General features: G+C 43.6%; 3 protein-coding genes across 3 annotated transcripts in view; 1 reads left to right on the plus strand and 2 right to left on the minus strand.

Annotated features, from left to right (window-relative positions):
• Positions 1 to 4,910, minus strand: LOC140721326 (ribonuclease inhibitor-like). Its single transcript, XM_073036172.1, has 5 exons — positions 4,814 to 4,910; positions 1,485 to 1,571; positions 1,161 to 1,331; positions 838 to 1,005; positions 1 to 673 (listed from the first exon to the last, which is right to left on the minus strand). Exons 2-5 carry the CDS (start codon positions 1,538 to 1,540, stop codon positions 571 to 573), a joined length of 498 nt encoding a protein of 165 aa, XP_072892273.1. The 5' UTR covers positions 1,541 to 1,571; positions 4,814 to 4,910; the 3' UTR covers positions 1 to 570.
• Positions 1 to 24,514, plus strand: part of LOC140721392 (uncharacterized) — a 1,266,977-nt gene that overhangs the window by 770,597 nt on the left and 471,866 nt on the right. The gene's annotated exons all lie outside the window — the stretch shown is intronic.
• LOC140721362 (NACHT, LRR and PYD domains-containing protein 3-like) overlaps positions 4,843 to 24,514 on the minus strand; it is a 23,813-nt gene continuing 4,141 nt past the window's right edge. Inside the window, exons 3-8 of the mRNA XM_073036201.1 lie at positions 22,047 to 22,141; positions 18,837 to 19,106; positions 18,116 to 18,282; positions 14,419 to 14,590; positions 14,258 to 14,323; positions 4,843 to 6,551 (exon numbers count right to left, since the gene is read on the minus strand). Of these exons, the coding sequence (XP_072892302.1) occupies positions 4,915 to 6,551; positions 14,258 to 14,323; positions 14,419 to 14,590; positions 18,116 to 18,282; positions 18,837 to 19,106; positions 22,047 to 22,141 (2,407 nt within the window). The 3' untranslated portion in view covers positions 4,843 to 4,914. The remainder of the gene's footprint in view (positions 6,552 to 14,257; positions 14,324 to 14,418; positions 14,591 to 18,115; positions 18,283 to 18,836; positions 19,107 to 22,046; positions 22,142 to 24,514) is intronic.

Raw genomic sequence — 24,514 nt, forward strand, 5'->3', positions numbered from 1 at the left:
GACCACCCACGTGCTGGAATAAATGAGCTGCTCCCGATTCACCCACAGCCACACACAATTAACTGACCACGATTATCAGATTCAGTAATCGGTCCCGTTCTCACCGTCACCTGAATCGAAAAACCAATCGTTTTAAAATCACACTTCAGAGCCATGTCCGAGATCGTTGCAGATCCAGGGTCACTGCAGAGGTATTTATCAATTTGACATCGGCTAGCCGGCAGTATGCACCGTCCTCTGCAAAGTCAGCAGAAGGATTCCCTCCCTGGATAATCACCGCTGGAATCTAGTGTCTCAGACAAGTCCCGACACCGGGCTCTTCCTGTCTGTGCAATTCCCCAGGGTCCCTCTGGAGACACTTGGACCCGGACATTCAGCGGAAGCAGCGCTGCTGGACAAGAGGCTGCGGGATCGCCTCTGACGTTACACAGCTCATGGCCGCTACCCGGTCCGTCAGAATTAAACCTCGCGCCTGGCCATTACTGGGGACGGAGGCCGTTAAGTGGGAGGGCGGGAAATCAGTCAAATTGTCCCCATCCCGCGGGTGGAAATGCTGACGCTTTCAGATGTTCACTCTTCGCTCTCAGTCAGGAACACTCTCAGTTCGGGTCTGGGTTCCTGCAGAGATCTCAGTTCTTTCTCCCCGGTCGGACTGAAATCATTGCTCCACAGACTGAAAGAGATGGAAGAATAAAGATGAATTAAACAGATTACACAACAGTGTCAGTAACAGGGGACCGGGGTTAATGTTTCAACAACACTCACAGACAGCTATCACCAGAAAACCCCCGAAACGGGTGATATTTTATCACATTGGATATTAACACAAATACTCACCGGAATCGCTTCAGACTCGGGAGGCTTAGTATGAGGCGGCGGAGAGCGGGTACAGAACGGTCTGTGAGCGAATTTAATGCCAGATACAGCTCCGTCAGTGATGGGATTGTACTGAGAGCGGAGACGACATCCTTGGCACCAGAATCTGTGAGACCTGCATTGTCCAACCTGGAGATGAGAGAGCGTGAGGGTGAAGGACACAGAGAGACAGGACACAGGACAAATCCCCAGTGTTTATCAGTAACACAATTACTGATCACATTAATGTTCAGTGTCAGACACCCAGTGACTGGAAGCACAATCTCCCACAGTCTGGTACTTACCACAGTTTCTGTATTTTACACGCCCGTTTCCTCAGAGCCGCAGACACCAGTTTCACTCCTGAATCTCCCAGTTTATTATCATTCAGGTTCAGCACCGTCACTGACCGGTTTATACCGAGTGCGGAGGCAAAATCCTTGGCACCAGAATCTGTAAGACCGACATCCCACAGCCTGGAGATGAGAGAGAGTGACGGTGAAGGACACAGAGAGACAGGAGACGGTACAAATCCCCAGTGTTTATCAGTGACACAATTACTGATCACATTATTGTTCAGTAACAGAGAGCCCGTGACTATAAACAATCTCCCACAGTCTGGTACTTACCACAGTTTCTGTATTTTACATTTCGGGTTCCTCAGAGCCGCAGAAACCAGTTTCATTCCTGAATCGCCCAGTTCATTCGTTCCAAGTCTAAACACAAACAGAAAAATTTATGAATAAAATTGACGAACAAAATGATTCAAACCGTGGGTCTGTGGGAGTTTCTCTCACTCGGATATTTCAGGAAACATTAAATCCTTCAGTAAATCACAGATCGGAATTCCCATCACTGACAATGTCCCTCACTGCCCAGCTCCAGGGTAAGATCCCTGTCGGTAATTGAGATTATCGGTGTGATCTTGTAAACATCCCAAATTCTCTCATTCACTGACGGTGAGAAATTGAGTTCCTGAAGAAACAGCGTCGGAAGGACAGGGGTGAAAGATAGACAAGTGTGGAGGAGTTGTGGATGGGAAAATGACCACGGGAGATTGCGGAACAGAGGAAAAGCGAGACAGGAAAAAGATCCCACCTGAGGATTTATGAACAATTGGAGATGTTTAACATGATTAGGAATAGTCAGCATGGCTTTGTAAAGGGCAGGTCGTGCCTTACGAGCCTGACTGAATTTTTTGAGGATGTGACTGAACACTTTGAAGAAGGTAGAGCAGTAGATATGGTGTATATGGATTTCAGTAAGGCATTTGATAAGGTACTCCATGCAAGGCTTATTTAGAAAGTAAGGAGACATGGGATCCAAGGGGACATTGCTTTGTGGATCCAGAACTGGCTTGCCCACAGAAGGAAAAGATTGGTTGTTGACGGGTCATATTCTGCATGGAGGTCAGTCACCAGTGGAGTGCCTTAGGAATCAGTTCTAGGACCCTTACTCTTCGTGATTTTTATAAGTGACCTGGAGGAGGAAGTGGAGGGATGCGTTAGTAAGTTTGCTGATGACACAAAGGTTGGAGGTGTTGTGGACAGTATGGAGCGCTGTCAGAGGTTACAGCGGGACACTGATAGGATGCAGAACTGGGCTGAGAAAAGGCAGATGGAGTTCAACCCCGATAAGTGTGAAGTTGTTCATTTTGGTTGGTCAAATAAGATGACAGAATATAGTATTCATGGTAAGACTCTTGGTAGTGTGGAAAATCGGAGAGATCTTGGGGTCCGAGTCCATAGGACGCTCAAAGCAGCTGCGCAGGTTGACTCTGCAGTAAAGAAGGCGTATGGTGTATTGGCCTTCATCAATCATGGAATTGAATTTAGGAGCCGAGAGGTAATGTTGCATTTATATAGGATGCTTGTCAGATCCCACTGGGATTGCTGCGGTCAGTTCTGGCTACTTCAATACAGGAAGTACGTGGAAACCATAGAAAGGGTGCAGAGGCGATTGACAAGGTTGTTGCCTGGATTGGGAGCATGCCGTATGAGAATAGTTTGAGTGAACTCGGCCTTTTCTCCTTAAAGCGAAGGAGGATGCGAGGTGACCTGATAGAGGTATACAGATGGTAAGAGACATTGATCGTGAGAATAGTCAGTTTTTTCCTCCGGGCTGAAATTGTTGCCACGAGAGGAGATATCGGTGTGAGTTTTTTTTTACTCGGAGTGGCAAGTGCGTGAAATGGGCCGCCGGCAACGGTGGTGGAGGCAGATACGATAGGGGCTTTTGAGAGGCTTTTGGATAGCTACGTGGAGCATATGAAAATAGAGGGCTATAGGTAAGCCTAACAATTTCTAAGGCGGGGACGTGTTCGGCAAAACTTTGAAGGGCGGAGGGGCCTGTATTGTGCCGCAGGTTTTATATATTTCTATGAGGAAGGGAGATGGAGAGTGGTGATCCGACATGAGGAATGGGGCTGGGGGACAGAGATCCCAAAGGATGAAGAGGGAATGTGTAAGCGAGGCCCTATTGAGGGAAGCGGGATGGGGAAGAATGATCCCGAAGGGTGGAAGAAGTTTGGGGAAGAAAGATCTCACAGTGGAAATAGGGATAGGGAAAAAGATCCCCATAGGTGCAAGGGGTTGAAGAGGTCGATTAGGTGGGAAGAGTTAATCTGAACTGAGTCCCGCTGTCAGGAGAAAACATGCCCACATGGGGGCTGCATAAATGGCAGTGAGATAGGGCTAGGGCAGGTGAAGGACAGTCTCAGAGGTATCTCTATAGCTGTCATTCTGCTGAAGGTCTCTTGACCCTCACTGGGAAGGAGGTGTGAGGCTCTGATCCACCAGCTGCAGTCAGTCTCGGTCTGGGTGTCAGTAACAATGAGAAAGAATACTGTCAATGGAAAATGACAGCGAGAAACAGACAGTGATTTACTACAATCAAACCAATAGCTGTTGTTAATGGATCTGATGAAGTCTCCAACATCGATTTACAAGGAACTATGGAACCCTCTTGTCCTTGGGAAATTATTGGCCGATGTCCTGGTTATTTGCGACAATTCTCCACAATCGGATTCACTACAGTTTAACACTATAAGACTATAAGAACATGGGAGCAGAATTAGGCCCTCTGGCTCATAACCTCCTCAACCCCAGTTCCCGGCCTTCTCCCTGCAACCTTTGATGCCATGCCCAATCAATAACCTATCAACCTTTGCCTTAAATACCCCCAACAACCTGCTCTTCAAAGCTGCCTGTGGCAACAAATTGCACAAATTCACCACCCTTCGGCTACAGAAATTTCGCCGCATCTCTGTTCTGAAATGGCGCCCTCTTTTCTAGACTCTCCAGCCATGAGAAACATCTAGTCCGTCTAGGCCTCTCAACATTCAAAAGGTTTCAATGAGATTCCTGCTCATCCTTCTCAGTTCCAGAGAGTACAAACCCAGAGCGATTAAACGTTCTCAGTATAACCCTTTCATTCCTGGAATCATCGTTGTGAACCTCTTCTGGACCTTCTCCTTTTCTCAGATGAGGGGACGAAACCTGTTCACTATACTCAAAGTGAGACCTCGCCAGTGCCTTAAAGCCTCAGCATCACATCTTTGTTATTGTATTCTAGACATCTTGAAATTAATGCAAACATGGCATTTGCCTTTCTGACCACCGACTTAACCTGCAAGTTACACTTCAGGGTGTTCTGCACTAGAACTCCCAAGTCCCTCTGCCTCTCAGGTTCCTGGATGTTCTCCCCGTTTAGAAAATAGTGCGCATATTTATTTCTACTTCGGAAATGCACGGCCATACAGTTTCCTATATTGTATTCCATTTGCCACTTTCTTGCCCATTCTCCTAATCTGTCCAACAGGAACCCGGAGAGGATCTGGGAAGGCTTCAGATCGCAGTTGACTAAAACCTCATCTGTAAATATAACCACAAATACTTTCAGATTCAAACAACACAATAGATCAGTTTCCCAGTTGGGAATGAGAGATAAATCAAGTTACTCCAAGTTCTGGCATTTGTGCAGCCCGGGTCCCAGCCGTTGGATTCCTTCACACTGAATATGGCAGCGAACCAGGTCGAGGTGTTTTATTGTATCACAAAATCAGATGACATGAGACAGGACCGCGCAGTCAACCGGGGTCAGTGTCACTCCACGGAGTGAAAGAGTTTCCAAAGATTCCAGTGGGGCCTGAGCCAGTCCAGGATTATTTGACTCAAACAGGTAGTGCAATGTGTTCAGGAGCCTCCTTTTACCAGCTTCACTCCTCGTGTTTCCACTCTGGCGTGTAATCTCCTCCTTCACCCAGTCAATCACCCGGCAGGTTGTTTCATGAGGAAATGGACCCAGAAAATCCTGCAGGCACCGAGCTGTCATTGGGGAGGAGAGACCAGCAACAAAACGGAGAAATACCTCAAATCGTCCATCTGTCGTGTTGTGGGCTTCAGTGAGAAATTTCAGGATATCCCCGGGATGTGGATTCAGGAATTTTGCAAGTGCAGCTACAAACTCTTGGATGGTGAGGTGTGGGAATGTGTACACCACGCTCCGGGCAGAATCCTCTCTCTCCAAGAGCTCCATCAGAAACCCAGTCAGGAACTGGGAAGGCTGCAGATTGTAGTTGGTCAAATCTCTATCTGTAAACACAATCTTCTGCTCAAACACTCCTCTGAAGGCCATCTGACCAACCCTAAGTAACACATCACGGGGGTTCTCAACCTCACGGCCGTGGTTTTTCAGGATGTTGTAAATATAGTAGGAGTACAGTTGGGTGATGGTCTTGGGAACTCGTTGCGGGTCCCTGACTCTTTGTGTGAAGAAGGGGCCCAGTGCCAGAGCGAGGATCCAGCAGTAGGAGGGGTTGTAGCTCATGGTGTACAGTATCTCGTTCTCCTTCACGTGTTTAAAAACAGCTGCTGCCACTGTCTGATCTTCAAAATGTCTATTGAAGTATTCCTTCCGTTCCTCACCAACAAATCCCAGGATTTCAGCAGCGACACTGATGTCTGCTTTTTCCAATAAATGTAACGCAGTGGGACGAGTTGTCACCAGCACTGAACACCCTGGGAGCAGCTTGCCCTGGATTAAACTGCACACAATGTCAGACACCTTGCACTTGAATTTAGGATCTATGCATGAGTCCTGAGATTCTGCACATCCCCGACTATCGGTAAAATCAATTTTGTGTTTGAATTCATCCAAGCCATCAAATATAAAAAGCAATCCCTGTGGGTTCTTCCAGACCTCTCTCAGCAAATTCCCAAAGTAAGGATATTGATCCAGAATCAGTTTCCTCAGGTTTATTCTACAGTTAATGGAGTTAAAATCCCGGAATTTGAAACTGAAAACAAATTGAAATTGTTGGTATATTTTCCCCATGGCCCAGTCATAAACAATCTTTTGTACCATTGTTGTTTTCCCGATCCCTGGTACTCCGGCCACCGCTGCCGAGCTCCCAGATTTGGAGTTACTCCGGGAAAAGCTGCTCTGGAATAATTGATCAGTCCGGATTTTTTCCAGCTCTCCGCGGAGATGTTTATCTCTCAATTGTTCATGGTCTCTGCCTCTTGCCAGCAGCTCATGTTCCACCAGTCTCCGACCTCGAACAGTAGAAATGACCGTGAGCTCAGCGTATCGATCAACCAGCTGGAAAATCTTCACTTTCTCTGTCATCAAGATCGTGTTCACTCGCAGTGTTTCAGTTTCTTCCCGCAGGGTCTCCTTGTGTTTCTGTTGAACATCTTTAATAGGAATAGAGAACATCGTCAAAATGTTAAATTTCCTAACCAACAAAGAACTTTATAACTGCATTTCATAATTCATTGTTTGAGATTACATGAATTAATTCAATATTTCCATGGCTCTTAGGACAGAAAGTAGAATTCTGTTCACAGGCACTGGAACTGATAGTACTGTATGTCCCAGAGAACACCCAATGCTCATATCCTGGCACCAATTACTGCTGAAGGTGTACATTCCCCTGATTTTGCTCTTGCAATCCTGACTGAGCTTCCAAGCACGTTTACCATTACAGTAAGATCTCACAAAATGCAAAACATTGTATTCAATGTTGACAGCTGATGTTAATGTTGATGTCGTATGGACAGTCTATATTTAGCAAAGTTGCACACTGGGGAGTCACAGGTGTTCACCGCTCTTACATTAAAACAGGAGCAAAATATGCGTGAAATACTCTTAGGGCAGCATCTGTGGAGAGAATCACAGGGAAGTTTTGAATCGAAAATCCATCTGAATTACAAGTCAGAAAATCAGTCGTTTTCACTTGCAGAGACGGAGGAAGAGAAGAAATATGGAAGAGAATCTGCGGAAATGGGAATGTCAACAAGTATCTCAGTGATGTACGTCATGTTTGCGGTAAAGTCTTGGCAACTGCTACTGATCGGTCTGGCAATAGGCATCTGAGGCGGTCTATATTGACAACTATCAAACTCTAAATCGGTTTATTATTGGCACATGCACCAAGATATAATATTAAAGATTTTTGTCTGTCATCCATAGCGATCAGTTCATCACAGCTGTGTATTGAGGCTGTACAAGGAAGAACGAAACGGAAAAGTTCAGGGAAACAGTGTTGCAGTTGACAATACAATGCAGTGCAATAAGGCACAAAGCAGAAGAATAATCGACAGGACAGTTTTCATTTTTTTGAACTAAGCTCCTGAGCTGTAGAATTCAACACTTAAAAGTAGTATTGTGGAAAACACTTGAAAGCATGAATACAACTCGAGCACCTAAAACATTTGCACTTGATGTGTGAGGGATGCTGACTCAGCTGTCACTTTTAAACACCAGCTCCAAACGTTTATTTTTCACACTAACAAAATTTTTCCTTTTATTTTCTTGTTTGTAGTTTATTCCATTGTAATTCAGTTTCAACTACAAAGTGTGTCTGAAAAGTGCTTATAATTAATAATAATGATTATAATAATAACATTATTATTATTTATGTCATTATTGTTATCATTGCTGTTAATATAATTTTTATTTTCGTGGCTCAACCTAGTAAAATCTGGGGTGTGGGCATAGCCAATTAGGCTCACTTATCAATCGCAAAGAACCTTTGGACTATTTTAGTGATGTTTACTATTGGCGCTTTCTGGAGATATACATAGTTATTGCTATGCATGCCTGATTGTTTAAAACTATGTTGTCGTGACTTTGGACGATACTAGATAAAGTTATTGGCATCTGGACTCTGTATACACTGTTCATGTTCCATAGTCTTTCAATTTCTCCTTTTAACTCAGCACATTTATGGTGTTTCTCACTCATTGATTTCCGTTTCTGTTTTGTTATTATTGTCATTATTATTATCACTATAATTTGTTGTTGTTGTTGTTGTTGTTGTTAGTAATACTGCTGCAGCATAGTGTAATCTGTTGGATTGTTTCTGTTTTTTTCTGGAATTTCCGACATTTATCATTTTGAACTTGATGGTCTTTTATCAATTACTTATGAAACTTATTTGTGTTAACCACCTGGTTCTGTATTGCCAACAGCGATCCCCTCTGTTTCTCAGAAAATGCCTCCAACTCTGAGACGGGCCTTCAGTGCTTCCTAGTCGATAACTCGTATGTTCAGATCGTGGGAATGTTTCCATGGAGATTCATTGATTAACTCTCACTTCGATAGAGGTAATTTATTCACTTTTATGGGTGTGCTTTCATTTACGATCAGTGATGTGTACTTCTTAACAGAATTGCACGCACTTGTATGGAGTGCTTCACAAAATATGCTGATGATATTGAACCGGATTCTGATTCTCAATTTTTTTTTATCTAACTGTGTTTTTCTGTCGGTTCCTCTTCTGCCTCATACTGTCCTAGCCCGTGTTAATCTACGTTAGTACGTGTGCGCATGGTGGTTTCTAAATTGTGTTACTTCTGTTCTTATCTTACTTCGGAAATGTTCCAGATCGATTTTGGACATGGATATTCTGTCTACATAGACAGACAGACAGACAGACATACTTTATTGATCCCGAGGGAAATTGGGTTTCGTTACAGTCGCACCAACCAAGAATAGTGTAGAATTATAGCAATATAAAACCATAAATAATTAAATAATAATAGCTAAATTATGCCAAGTGGAAAAATAAGTCCAGGACCAGCTATTGGCTCAGGGTGTCTGACACTCCGAGGGAGGAGTTGTAAAGTTTGATGGCCACAGGAAGCAATGACTTCCTATGACGCTCAGTGTTACATCTCGGTGGAATGAGTCTCTGTCTGAATGTACTCCTGTGCCTAAAACAGAATCCTCTTTTCAGACACCACCGTCAGAGAGTCCAGTTCCACCCCCACAACATCACTGGCCTTACGAATGAGCGTGTTGATTCTGTTGATGTCTGCTACCCTCAGTCTGCTATCCCAGCACACAACAGCAAACATGACAGTACTGGCCACCTCAGACCCGCACTATTAACCTAATGCGTTAATAAGGGTACAGCTGAAGTGTTTACTGGATTCGTTATATTTTCACCATTGAACTCTCTTTGACAGATTTTCTTCAGCGTTGAAGTAAATTATGTCGCAAGATTTCCCTTTGCCACACGACAATCTCTGCTTGTTGATATCCCAAATATTTACATATTTCATATTCACCAATCGGTTTTGTTGTATCCTGAAGCTCGGTATTATGTTCTAACAGCTCCGTTGCACCTTCCCTTATGTTTAATATTCTCCACCTATCTAGTCCGAAGTTTATGTTTGTATCTTCGGAAAATAATTCTACTATTTACAGTGCCGAACACGAGGATCCTTCATTAAAGAAAGGGGCTTTCCTTCCTCCCATTTAACGGGGCCCTAACCCGCATCTCTACCAAGTCGCGCTCAACTAGCCTCACTCCATCCTGACACTGCCACATCAGCGATAGACGTCTTCTTGTCCTCACCTACCACCTCAGCAGTCTTCACATCCATCACATAATTCTCTGTAAGATCCGCTGTCTCGAACGTGTTACCACCACTAAGCACGTTTTTTCCCTACACCAGGCCCCGCCCCCAATTTCCACTTTCTGCAGAGATTGCGCCCTATGCGACTTCCTTGTCCACTCGTCCTTCCTCACTGATTAACATCCCGGTAATTAACCTTACAATGGAACAAGTGACATACCTACTGCCGCATCTCCTCTCTCATTAACATTCTGGGTCCCAATTGTTCTTCCAGGTGAGGCGCCCCTTTGCTGCGAGTCTTTTGGGGTATCCAATGCTCCTGGTGTGGCCTTTTATACACCGTTTCACCAAGCACCTAAGTCCGTCCACTAGAAAAAGCGGGATCTCCATGTAGCCAACCATTTCAATTCCGCTTCCCATTTCCGTCCTCCTCTACTGCTACGCTGAAGCCATGCCTTATGGTGGAGGAGCAAAACCTTAGTTTACGTCGGCTGGCGTTCGTCCTGAAGGCATGAATACTTATTTCTCAAACTTCCGGTAATTGCCTCCCTCCTCTCCTTCACTATTCCCCAGTCCTGTTTCCCTATCTCACCGTATCTCATGACCCGTCCATCATATCCCTCTGGTGCTCCTCCCTATTCCCTTTCTTCTGTCCTCTCCCATCAGGTTTTCCCTTTTCCAGTCCACAAACACAAGTTCCTAGCTTTTCAATTCATCATCTTTTCCTTTCCCATTTTCATCTACCATCTGCCAACTTCAACTTCTTCCTCCGGTTCTCTCAACTTCGTATCCTACTTTTCCCACCTCTTTTCTAGTCCTGATGAAGGGTCTTGGCCGAAAAGCCAACTGTTTACTCGCTTCCATAGATGATGTCTGGCCTATTGGGTTCCTGCAACATTTTGTGGGTGCTGCTATTATTGGAATTAATTCTTTCAGCTTTACTGAAGAAGGAGCGTATAATTTCAAATCAGCCATGCCTGGCACGTTTGTCAAGGGGTAACTTATCTATTTATTTTTTAACTTGAGACCCTATTTTTGTCCTGCTCAGTAAAGAGAGCGGGATTAAAGTTAGACAAAACTATTGTGGGTTTAGTTGGTCACCTTGGAACATATTTTGGTGTATTTTGACGCCGGTGTTTGTTCTGTCTTAATTGATAACGTGATTACAGTACGCCAATACCTCAGCCGATAGGATCGAAATTTCACACGTATTGTCTCTACCTTACACATATTCCATTAAGTTTCAATGTGAGATAGAACCAATTTTTTTCCTAGTCAATATAACAACATGAATTTTTGTGCTTCTCCTCTGAGATTAATTTACAGTTATAGCATCTATTGTCAGATGTTCTTTAAATCCTTTCATACCCTTTCAGCATCCTTACTGCTCAATCTGTAGGTATATGGCAGTTATCTAGTGAGTGTTTATTATTGCCGAGATGCATGACGTTATAATTGTATATATAACATAATTTTATTATATTGAACAGCCCATTATAAAATAATATGTGGCTATTCATTAGTGTAAGGAATGCAGAATAAAAGCTGCTCTTGAGACTGGTGTACGTATTTTCAGACTTTTCTATTTTTAGACTCATGAGAGTACGTGGAAAGCGAATGTTTGACCTGCGTTTGGATTAAATAGCACTGTTTCAGGCGGGGTGAATGCAGGGTCTTGGTAACTTGTTCGAGTTCTTCTATGAGGCGACAAAGTCGGTATTGTCTATTGCGATTTTGTTAGTGCGTTTGAGAATGTCAAGCCTGGGAGTCTCATTCAGAAAATAACACGCTTGGGAACTGTGTAGAATAGGCTTATTGGATTCATTATTGTCTTCTCTGTGGAAGACAGATACTAATGTTAATTTTAATTTATTCTGGCAGGATTCCTTGTTCCTTGACCAGTGATGTTCCACGGCGATCCACTGTGGGATCTGATGCATGTACGCATGCGCACACGCATACACGCACCTGTATCGATATGGATAGACAGATAGAGTGGATATGAAGACAAGTCACGTGCTTGTCTGCATTAGTTCAGGATCTCAGTTGGGAAGTTGTTTTGCAGCTGTACAAAACTCATGTCAAGCAGAGAATCCACCTTTCAATGTCAGGCCCTTGCGGTCCAGTTTGTAGTTCAGACTGTAGGAGGAATTAGACCGATTCAGAGAATGGACAAGGAAGTGGCAGGTGAAATACAGCATAGGAAGGTGTACAGTCATGCAATTTGGTAAAAGGAATGAGGTGTAAACTATTTAAAAAACTGGGATCAAGTTCAGATTTTTTAAAGAATGCTGTACTGCTATTGGAGCGGAGGTTCACAAAAATTATCCAGGGAATGAAAGTCTTATCGTATGAAGAGCGTTTTTTTGCTGGAGTTTAGCAGACTAAGGTAGGGTGGGAGTTGGGAAATGGTGGGGTTTGGAATGAAGTGGTTCTCATTGAAACCGATCGAATCTTAAAGGCCCATATAGAGTGGGTATGCAGAGGGTGTGTCCTATAGTGGATGAGTCTGGGGTCAAAGGAGAAAGCCGCAGAATTTCACAGATCCACCTCCTTGTCCCTTTTTATGAGAGAAGAGGAGGTGAATTTGTGTGAAATTATTCTCATAGAGCGCCTCTGAAGAACAAGTCGTTTGGTTATATTTAAAATGCAGTTTGATAGTTCCTAACTGGTGAAGGCTTCAAAATGTACTGGGAGAGGGCAGGACAGTGGGTATTAGAAGATTTGCGGAACAATTTTGATGAGCCGCTTGGGCTGATCCCGCTACTGGGTCTTAAGTTCTTAGCCCGCATCTGGAGTCTTGCATTCAGTCCTTTAATCGGACCTTTGAAAGGGTTGGAGAGGGCGCAGGATTGATTCATCAGGATGCTGCTGTATTCAAGTATCCTGTTTACTCTGGACGTTGAGGAGAGATACAATGGAGGAGTATAAAGTTTATGGCGGCCAACTTAGAGTAGACAGTCAGTATGTTTTTACCCAGGACTGAAATATCTAATACCAGAGGTCACTTAGATAAGTTGAGAAGGGGTAAATTCATAGAAAATGTGGGTGGGGTTATTTTTCAAACCACAGACTCGTGCCTCGAATATACTGTCTGGAGGCTACTGTGATAGGCCTATTAACTATGCTCCAAGATGTACACATAAATGCGCAGGAAATAGAAGGATATGTTCAGTAATATCAAAGAAACCACCAAAAGTTATATGAATAGTAAAATAAGGAGACGATGGATATCAGTCTCCTGGAAAGTGATAAAGGAGATGTAGTAACAGGAACGAACGAAAATGTGGGCAAACTGAACAGATAATTTCTGTCGGTGTTAACATGGAAGAGTCCAGCAGTATGCCTAATTATCAAGCATGTCAGGTGCAGAATTGAGTGCTATTATGAAGACATGGTGTTTTCGAATCTAAAAGGTCTACCGTCAGGTAAGACACCTGCATTGGGTGATCCAATCTACCAAGAGCCGCCTTGGGAGTGTGGGGATTCCCAGTGCGTTGGATCAGGAGGAATGGCTTCACGAACTCCAACAACTGGATTAGTGGAAAAATAGATTGCAACATTTTGGCTCCAACGAGAGATTCTCCGAATTGTAACTGTATGCAGAGACCCGCAAATAATTTATGCCGAATTTTGATTACCAAATTGGAGTTCCAGATGGATTGCCAGATGGAGTTCAATCCGGACAAGTGTGAGGTGATGCATTTTGGAAGAACAAACCAGAAGACTGAGTACAGGATTAATGGTCAGTTACTTAAGAGTGTGGATGACCAAAGGGACCTTGGGGTTCAAATCCATACATCCCTCAAGGTCGTTGCACAGGTTGCTAGGGTAGTTAAGAAGACCTATGCGATGCTAGGCTTCATTCTAGAACTCTAGACTGAGTTCAAGAGTAGAGGGGTCATGTTACAACTCTACAAATCACTGGTGAAACCATCTTAGAATATTGTGTTTAATTCTGGTCACCTCGTTTTAGGAAGCTATGGAGAGGGTGCAGAGGAGATTTACCAGGATGATGCCTGGTTTGGAGAACAAGTCTTATGACGCAAGGTTAGCAGAGCTGGGACTTTTCTATTTGGAGCGTAGAAGAATGCGAGGGGACTTGGTAGAGGTCTACAAGATTATGACAAGCATAGATAGGGTGGATAGTCAGTACTGTTTCCTAGGGCACCAATAGCAAACAGTAGAGGACATATGAACAAAATTAAGGGAGGGAAGTTTAGGGGAGACATCAGGGGTAAGTTTTTTACACAGAGGGTTGTGAGTGCCTGGAATGACTTGCCAGGGATGGTGGCGGAGTCTAAAATATTAGGGATATTTAATAGTCTCTTGGACAGCACATGGATGAAAGAAAATGGAGAGTTATCGGGTAGTGTGGATTTAGTACTTTTTTAAGGATTATGTGGGTCGGCACAACATGGAGGGCTGAAGGGCCTGTACTGTGCTGTAGTGTTCTATGGTTCTACGGTTGTAATTTCTGCCAAGGCACAGTCAAACTTTTGAGATGTGGTTTGAACTGTGCATTTATCACTCACCTCTCAGTTGAGGAGGTAACTCAGGTAACCCTTGGGTGATGTCCATGTATTTCTGCGGATCAAGCCCTGGTTAAATCAAAAGAAAAATGAGAACTATGCTAACATAAGAAAAACTCTTTCTTTCAATGAGACTTTGTGCTCAGTGCGTGAATTTAACATACCGAACTTCTGTATTTCCTTTAGTATTTTGTCCAACTTCGGTAACTCGGTCCTCATTTTCACAAAGGAGTCCCACATCGCCCTCTGGATTCGGCATCCTTTGCCCATCACCAAACTGAGGAAGAGTGCGGAACTCTCCGCCCGCTTTCCCTTCTCTGTCAGTTCAGTGACATTCTATAATATAGAAACAATGGCTTTATTGCGTGGCAGACAGAAAAAACATGGGGAATGTGGAGCAAAATATGTGGTCATTGCCCCGGTGGCTTTAGAACAGCCGCAGTTACTGGGCTGACGCCGCATCCTCTCAGTAAATCTCTGGATTGTCATTAACAGGGAAACAGAAACTGAAGGAAATTCTAAATCAATATTGTGTATGAATTAGGATTACATGACACCCAGCAGTAGATGCAACTTGATTAATTTCCTCGGCTGTCAATGTGCAATAATACATCAACAAGATGTGAGAACCAGGACAGAAGGTTGGGTAGACCGAGAGAGAAAAATCTGGACGGCGGGCATCACTGAAAGAAGATCATATTTGGGTGCATACATCCAAGGATGAATATTGTATCAAAAGAACAGCTAGTTAGGCGGAGCGATAAGTTGGACTCCGTTGGTAAACAAATCCTAGAAAGAGGTGACATTGAATAGGATGATGTAGAACCCTGTGAGTAGAGTTATGAAACGGGAAAGGTAAAACGATCCTGATGGAAATTATGTACTGTGGTCCGAACAGTAGATAAGATGTGAGCTACAAATTACAATGGGAGATAGAAATGACATGCAAATAAAAAATCAGTTTTAAAATAATTATGAAGTATTTCATTATGCAGGTAGTTTTGAAAATCAGGTTGGTGCTGTATCCCAATAGAGAAAATTTGTAGAATGCCTACGAGGTGGCTTTTGACAGCAGCATGCGGTTGAGCCCTGTATCGGAAATAAGTTGTGTATTGGGACAGATTTGACTTTGGAGTTTAAGTTAAAGGAACCCTGAAGTGTCATTGATCATAATATGATAGATCTCATCGTGCAGATTGAAGGGGAGACGGTAGAGATAGATGCATCGGTTTTACAGTGGAATGAATGGAAATACAAAGGCATGAGAGAGGATCTGACAAAAGTTAAATTGGAAGAGGAAACCAGAAGGGATGGCAGCAGAGGTGGAATGGCTGGAGTTTCTGAGATCGCCTCAGAAGCACAGGATAGATTATCCCAAAGATGAAGAATTAATTTAAACGGAGGATAAGCTGACGTGGAAGCCAAAGCAAACTCTAAAGCAAAGGAGAACCAGAGGAAAACTAGAGAACTGCGAAGCTTTTACAAACCATCAGAAGACAACTACAAAGCTGTAAGGACAGGAATATGAAATATGAAGGTAAGCTAACTAATAATGTAAAGGAGATTAACAGAAAGTTTCTTCAGAAATATGTAACACCCTGGGAAAGGATTCACTGCTAACGTACTGGCCTTTCGGTAGAAGCAGAGTTATGGTTATGGAGAGAGATGAAAGATGCTTTGGAATGTGATCTGGGTCCTTTCTTCGGCGTGAGAGGAAGACAGAAGACCCTGGAGAGAACCGGTTGTAAGATACGTCTCGGTCGGTAAAGATGGAATAAGTAAATAATCTAGCTAATAATGATAAAGATGGCTGGAGACTGGGGTGGAGTAAAATTAGATCAGCCATGATGAAAAGGAGTAGCAGTCTTGATGGGCCAAGTGGCCTAATTCTGCCCATATATCTTTCGGTCTTATTTATATTTACGTATTACTTCTCTTGCCGGAGCAAAGGCCTCTGGATAATGCCAGTGTGAGATATTACAGACAGCGCCAATGAATCTCATTGAGAGCCGTGTGACTGGCGTGCGTAACACATATAATTATCTCATGCGACTTTTGGCTGTATAGGTCAGATCTAGGACTTTACCATCACTACTTGTGAGGTCCATGGAGAGGGACCTGAAATGGTGTGCGCCAGTCTCTCTGTAATTAGATATTCAGCTTGTCAGCAGATTTCTATTTCCCCTTTTTTTCCGTTTTCTGCCCTTTTAGGAAAGAAAGAATCGTGATTCCTGCGGTCATGAAATTTCATCTTTCTGCGTGGTAGCTCGTGTCTAACCAACGCCATACAGTATTTCGAGGCAGTTATCAGGAAGGCTGCTGAAGACGAGACAGTTGATCTTGTCTTCATGGACCTTAGCACGGCATTTTAGAAGCCAGCGAGTGGCAGCATATGGTTACATCTCCGACTGGCGGCCTCTGACTAGTGGTGTGCCGCAGGGATCGGTGCTTGGTCTGTTGTTTCTCAACTGTATCAACGAACTGGATAATAATGTGGTTACCTGAATGAGCGACTTTGAGGATGACACATTGATTGGGGGTGGGTGCAGTGGACTGCGAGGAATTCTATCATTGCTTGCAGCGGGATATGTTCTGAAAATGGGCAGATGCAAATTAATGGCAAAATTGCGATGTGTTGCACTTCGGGAGAACCATCTGTGCTAGGTCTTGCACAGTGACTGGTTGGACTACGAAGAGTGTAATGGTACAAAGGAAATTATGAATACATCTCCATAATTCATTGAAAGTGGCAGCTCATAAAGAATCGATAAGAATGTTTTTGGCACATTAGCCTCCATAAATGAAAATATTGTGTGCAGTAGCTGGGATGTCAACTTGAAGTTGTGTAAGAAGTTGGTGACGCCTAGTATGGGATTTTGTGTGCAGTTGTGATGACTTACCGACAGGAAAGGTGTAAGTATGGTTGAAAGAGTACAGAAACAATTTACAAGGACTTTGCTTGGTGGCACCGTGATCTGAGTTATAAGGAAAGATTGAATAGATTACGACTTTATTCCTTGGTACGTAGAAGATTGATTGGAGATTTGATAGAGGCACGCAAAATCATGAAGGGGAGAGATCGGGTAAACACTTGCAGTTTTTCTTCACTTAGATTGGGGGCACTACAACAAGAAGTCATCGTTTAAAGTGAAAGGTGAAAAGCTTAAGGAGAACATGAAGGGTATGTTCTTTATTGTGGGATTTGTAAGTATGTGGAAAAAGCCTACAGTGCAAGTACGGCAAGCAAGTTCGATTACAATTGTTGAGAAAGGTTTCGATAGATACATGAAAGGCAGGGAATCAGAGGGCTACAGTCCTTGTACAGTCCGAAGAAAGCAGGCTGTTTAAATTGTCCAGCGTGAACTAGATGGGCCAAAGAGCTTATTTCTATGCTGTACTTTCCTATAACACGAGAACATTCAGCCAGGCATTTGTTTAGGATCTCATTTGGAAACCAGAGCAGGTGTGTTTAACAAGTTTCGCTCCCTCAGTAATTGCAGTGTTGCCAATTGGCCCAGTTTACAATCTGAGATATTCATCAGATGAGTTTGACCGACTGTTCCGATAAGATGAAAAATTCATTTTAGATTTTATCCCTGTTCAACAGCCCAGACATGCAGTCACTGCTCTTATATCACACAAATACAGCAGGTGTAAATAGGAAAGCCGACGTTCAGCCTATATTTCCCAGTGCTTCCCACCTGAACAATCTTTTACAGCAGTAGCCCGATATCCTGGAGACAATTCAGATATGAGTGTCTCCATTACCAAATTGAGCTCCTAAAATATGTAGGAGATTAATTTTGTTCACAATTCCCTAAGAAAGCTGCAGTTCTGTGACAATACACTAGATACACTCACCTCAGTTTCTTGTGCACTGAAATGTCCCTCCATTTCCAACATCCTGCTGAGTCTTTCAACCCTTTCTTCAATCGCTTGTTCCAGTCTGTCCCTGTAGAACTTTGTCAGTTGGTACAGTTGATATTCGTCCCCCTGCGCCAGGCGGTCAGAGATTGTAGTCTCTGGCTCTACGAATATAAAAAGGAGAAGGTAGACAACAACTCAAGCATCCCTCGTCTCAGTGCTCTCAAGCCGTTATGTCTCATCATGTCTCCAGTCTCAGAGTTCACCTGCATTCAGCTGCAAACACATATTTCGTCCCAAGCTCCAGCAGGAGCCTTAAAAACCTACCCAACAGTGCTCTCATCATTACATTATCTAAAACGAGCTCACCCCACCCCAGCGCTCCACCCACTTCAATTTAGGATGGACAGCTAATGCTGGGGCTGTCAATGATACGCTCTTCCCAGAGACTCTCTCCCAGATAAATACATTTCCTTTAACTCTCCTCTGGAAATGCTCTCTTCACCCATACAGCTGCATTTCCTTTTAATGCACACACTGGAAGTCATCGGAGCAGGTAATACATTTCCTGTACTGGGTAACAAGTGCCCGATTACAACACATGTAACACAAATACACAATTCACTCCTGTCCTCTGACCAAACCCCACAACAAGGCCTTGTATTTTCCCTCCTCGCTACCGGATTCTGCGAACAAATCATCCTCATATTTTACCCACCCGCTCTTTCTTGGGGACTTGACCATTCCATGTTTGATGAGTTTCCGAGCTGACAGACAGTCGCCTCACTTGTGCCGGTTCCAGGGTCCTGATCGGTGTCTCTGACGTCACTGTCTCTGGGCTGACTTTGCTCCTCCTTCACTGCGGCCGGACCGCTTTCTATTGGTGCCTGCCTTGGTACCTTGCTTCCCGTAACCCGATCATCTTCCCTCGAAACCCTGCCTGGAAAAAGTCTCTTGAGTGCATTTGGCACCCACTTAAAGAACTTTCCTGAAAAAAAAGATGAATTGCAGATTATAACAGAATGATTTACAGCTGATCAGAACAAGGATTCACAATGGGTGATTATAAAGGAGTCGAGACTGCGTCTGAAGAGATTTGAAGTGGGACTGTGCTAGTGAATATGAACCACATTTCCTGCTGGGTGACCGTCCCGATAAGCCGGTGGTTGGGCGCATCCACTCCCAGAAAAAGAACAGAAAATAAACACCGTAATACTGATCACTGGCTACACAGTAGTTGAACACTGATGACCAGGGTATCTTAATGGAACAGTGTCGGGTGATACCGGGAGATATCACTGGGATTATCTCCCACAAGCAAAAATCTCCTGTGACACAAATTCCCCATTCCACTGCGTCACATAGATCAGATATTGTATTATACCCTATTCCATTCCCTAGGTCACACTTTCTCCGCCAGCTGTGGCATAAACTATCTCTGGGTCACACACTGACCACTGCGTTGAGGCGCACACTGTCGAGTCCCCTGGGTCACAATCAGTCCATTACCTTGAGATCGATGGTGCCCAGTCACCTGGGTCCCGTTCCGTCCCCTGAATGATGATCGTCATGTAACTGCTATAAGAGTCATTGGCAAATCGTGCTTAGAGAGTTTTAGAGAACTTTAGAGAACTTCGTGAAGTTCCAGTTACTAAACTATTCGAAGGATGTATTTAGGTCGAAAGAGTCCAGTGGATAATGATGACTGTCACTGGACGGGGCATGTTGGGTTTTGTGTTATATAGATAGGCTTGGATCGTTTGCCATAGACCATTGCAGCTTGATGTGTGACCGTACACATGTACATAAAATAAACAGGAAGGTATATAGGTTAGATACTTTGCAGGGTGAGGGAGTCTAAAAACTCGAGCGACAGACAGTACATTTCTTCACGTGGAAGGTGATGGGTATAATTTCTGTGCAACACAAATAAAGTTTCAATGTTGAGAAGCTGTGTGCTGGGAAGAAGATGGCAGTAGGCTACAAGGGAAAGTTGGACAAAGCAACAGAGAAATGGAGCAAGCTCAAAGATAAGCAGGTCAGTATGAATTTGGTGGGCCGAAGCGCCCGTTTCCATGCTATCATTTCTGTTTTATTCCAGCGGGAAACACGGAGTTGAACACAATCACAATGCCGACAAGAGGCAGAGACAGATGGTCACTGATTATACCAGGTTTCTCATCAGAGCTCCTTGGAATTTAAAGTCATGTAGCAGATCAGCTCAATAGCGAAATCTTGGGAAAATTTTGATACCTGCAGTGTCCAGAATTATGGCACCATACTCTCAAAACCTACTTCATCCTCCTCAAGGAGGCACTCTCATCTTGTCAACAAATTACAAATCCTACTCATTTTTACATCGTCAGGTGCAAACACTCACACTGCAACATAATAGGGATTTGTAAAATTTACTCTGCTTTCCTCCACTGCGTTTCTGTTTTAAAGTCCACCGTGCATTACTATTGAGGGCAGACAGCTGCAATCATTTCTCCACTACCATCGTCAGGGTTAAAAGTAGACTTATTACGAATGGTCGTGCAATATGTGCTTATTCACAATAGAACAAAGATACACAATCAAATCCATGAAAGATTATGGGAAAAGACTGACAGGCAATCAATACTCAAATGACAACTTTGCAAATAGAGCAACTAATCAAACAGAAGAATAGGCAGATAAATCAATAAATAACGGAAGTGAGAACAACGGTCGTTGATGCCTGGTCAGCTGTGTTCAATGTTCAGTTTAGTGTTGAGGTGAGTGAAGTTATCCACACTGTTTCAGGATCCAGTTGGATAAATGGTTAGAGCTGTTCCTGATCCTGACAGTGTGAGACCAAACGTCCCTATACCTCCTTCCAGATGGCAGCATTGAGGAGAACTTATGGACCGAATGGTGGAGAAAGCTTTTCCTTTCATGGACTGAGCTGTATCCAACACTTCTTGTCTGCTTTTCAATTCATGGGCATTGGTGTTCCCATACCAGACCTGATGTCACCTGTCAGGATACTCTCTGCTGTGCCGCTTTAGAAGTTTGTCACCACGGGCACACATTATGCCTTCACTTGCTCATACGCTTGTTTCAACCACCAAGACAGCAAACACTACCAATACCCTCTATCGCCGGTGATGGGAATCTCGAAGGTGAACTAAACTTTACTGTTCCTTTCCCAAGATAGTAACAGACAGATCGAGGCTTCAGCACAGGGAAGGTGGTCGTTTGACTCTGCTGCTGGGAGAAAATTCCCAGCCTTCCCGTCCTCTCCTTAGAGCTCAAGCTCTCCACTTTTGGCGATATCCTCATGAATGTTTTCTGTACGCTTCCCAACTTAATGGACCCGCTCCCGTGTCATATGTACCGTGTGCAAACAGTTTCAGGGCACCGTGCGTCTGTAACCCTGGTTCCCCCTGTTCGACAACACTTTTCCGGGCTCTACTAATTATATGCATGTCCTGTCCTGGTTTACTTTTACGAAGTTGCCCTTCCAAAACATGAAATGCTGTGCTATCACGCAATCTATGAAATATAATAATGCTCAGCAACTTTTATCAATGAACGCTTGAGGTCACTTCCACCTCAGGAACTGTATAGAGGTGAAACAGACCCTGACTTTTCCCTGAACTGTTACATCACTCATACGACCGCCGTCACATTCATGTCTGTGTTTCACAACCACGTGAATTTGAACCTCCTGTTCCTTTCATTCAAGTGAAGCTTTGCATGGTGAGCGGAGTGATTCCACCATTACCGGCGTCAGGTCCCTGCGCTGTAATTGTTGGATCGATCCGTTAATCAAGGCCTCTTTACCCGTGGGGTCAGTTATCCTGTTTGGTGGCATTTTTTTCTCTGCCCAGTGTGTTTTTCTCCATCTGAACTATTAGGCACCAACATAGAAGGATTTTAATAATAAATATCCCAGTGACCATACCTCTGTCCATTCTGACTGTGACTGATGGTTGTTGATTGTCGTCTTCTTGAACACTTAGGCCCCGGTGCACGGAACTTCCACCTGCTGGAGATGATCTGTATTACAAAGATACAAACAGTGAGTTCGACAGAGTATGATTCATTTGCAAATATGACAGTATCTCCATCTCTTATATCAGAGCAGCAGTGGACCAAACGACCAAGCATCCCCAGTTAACATTAACTTTCACATCATATCTGTATGTTTGCACATGATATCCTGTGATCCTCCTGATGGAGTCACACAGTAATAGACCAGGGATAGAGACCGTTCAGTGCAACGAGATCATGCAAACTACTGTGAACACCAAGATGGTCCAATATCCTGCGATGGGCCCATATCTCTCCAGACTCCTTCACATCATCTATCCATCCCATCTTCTCTTTTCATGATACTATTGTACCTGCCTCATCCACTCTGGCAGTTCAGTCCACATAATCACCAACCTCTGCATGAAAACGCTGCTGATCTCCGTTTGAAATTTTTCCCTCACATCCAAACTGCTTCCCTAGTTTCCATCACCAGTGACGTCGGGAAAAGACTGTTAACAAGTCAGGTGAAGTCAAGTCAACTTTTATTGTCATTTCGACCATAACTGCTGGTACAGTGCATAGTAAAAATGAGATAACGTTTTACAGGACCGTGGTTTACATGACACAGTCCAAAAAACTAGATTGAACTACGTAATCAAAACAAAAAACACAGAGAAAGCTATACTAGATTACAGACCTGCACTGGACTGCATAAAGTGCACAGAACAACATTACAATAAATAATAAACAGTGACCTTATCTCAGACTCTCATAATTTTAAATATTTCTATAAAGACGCTGCTCATTCTCCTTCATTCCAAAGAGTAAAGAATGTAGCCTGAACATCCTTTCATTGTAACTCAGGCATTTAGTTTTGGCAACATCAATATAATTTTTTTTCTACACTCTTCCCAGTTCAGCCACTCCTTTTCTATAACAGAACGATGTCATCTACAGGAGGGACTCCAAGCACCGCCTCACCAAATGCAACGGCAAAGGATGTCCTGCCCTCTGTACTCAATATCCTGACCGATGAAGGCCAGTGAACTCCCCACCCTGTACTGCTGCGACCTCTGTTCCATTACCTAATGCCCCACCACACATATCATCTCCGATGATAGCTTTATTTCCAAAACATCCAGTAGGTATTTGTATTGCAATCTATATACTGCTCCACTGCCCATTTCCCGAACTGTTCAAGATCCGTTATAATGTACGATTATCTTCATTCCGCGCAGTAACTCTGAATTAATTGTAAACTGCAAGCCTACTGGCCATTCGTTGTGCAGTCGTATCAAAATCAATGTTATAAAGCAGCGAATGTCGAAGTTCCAAAAACTTACCACTCTTTGCTTCCCACCTTCAAGTTAATTTTGAATCCAAGTAAGTCTGTCTCCCTGGACTGAATCGGACCCACTCTTTCACACCAAGCTGCCGCCTGGCACCTCGCCAAAGGCTTTGCTAAAGCTCGAAGTTCAACATCCACTGTCCTAACTTCATTTACAATTTTAGACAATGCCACGGTGACTCCTAATACTGAATTTTTGTTTATGGCATCATACTAATCAGATTTTATAGGGTATTGTCAGGAATTCCAAATGCTAATGCTGGTAAAATTAGAATTTATGTGCTTGCAATCGAAAGTACAAAGTGAATAACTTGACTGAAGGAAACACCATAAAACCGGACAATAAGCTTCCGAACTATTTACTCACCACCCCATCGCCTGTCACCTGTCACGCTGTGGTTCTCTCTTCCCTCCGACATCTTTTAAATCTAATTCTCATCCCCTTTTTCTCTCTCATCCTGCCGAATGTTCGCGGCCCGAAAAGTCGACTGTATTTTTTCTCATAGATGAATCCTCGCCTGCTGAATTCCTCCAGCATTTTACGTGTGTAGCTTGTATTTCCAACATCCGCAAATTCTCCCTTGTTTGTATCCTTTATTTGGGTTGCGGAGACAATTCCTGTCCCAACAGATCAAGTCGGTCAGTATCGATTTTGACCGTGAGAAAACACACCCTGGTATAGATCAAACAGCACACACAAAATGCTGGTGGAACACAGCAGGCCAGGTAGCATCTAGAGGGAGAAGCACTGTCGACGTTTCGGGCCGGGACCCTTCGTCAGGATCTGATGTGTGTTGTTTGAATTTCCAGCATTTTACATTTTGTATGTGTTGTTTGAATTTCCAGCATCTGCAGATTTCCTCGTGTTTGCTGGTATAGATTAGTTCAATTTGCGATAAAATGCACTTACACTGTGCCCAATATCATCCCTACACCTGATCTCTGACACAGGCAAGTTCTGAATCAGGTGTAGCCTCACTTTCAACTTGTGAATTCCAAAAATAACCTATTTTTTGTGTGGCAGAGATGGTAATAGAAAAGATGAATGT

Source organism: Hemitrygon akajei, unplaced genomic scaffold (assembly GCF_048418815.1).
Source record: "Hemitrygon akajei unplaced genomic scaffold, sHemAka1.3 Scf000054, whole genome shotgun sequence".
In the NCBI taxonomy this organism is placed as follows: Eukaryota; Metazoa; Chordata; class Chondrichthyes; order Myliobatiformes; family Dasyatidae; genus Hemitrygon; species Hemitrygon akajei.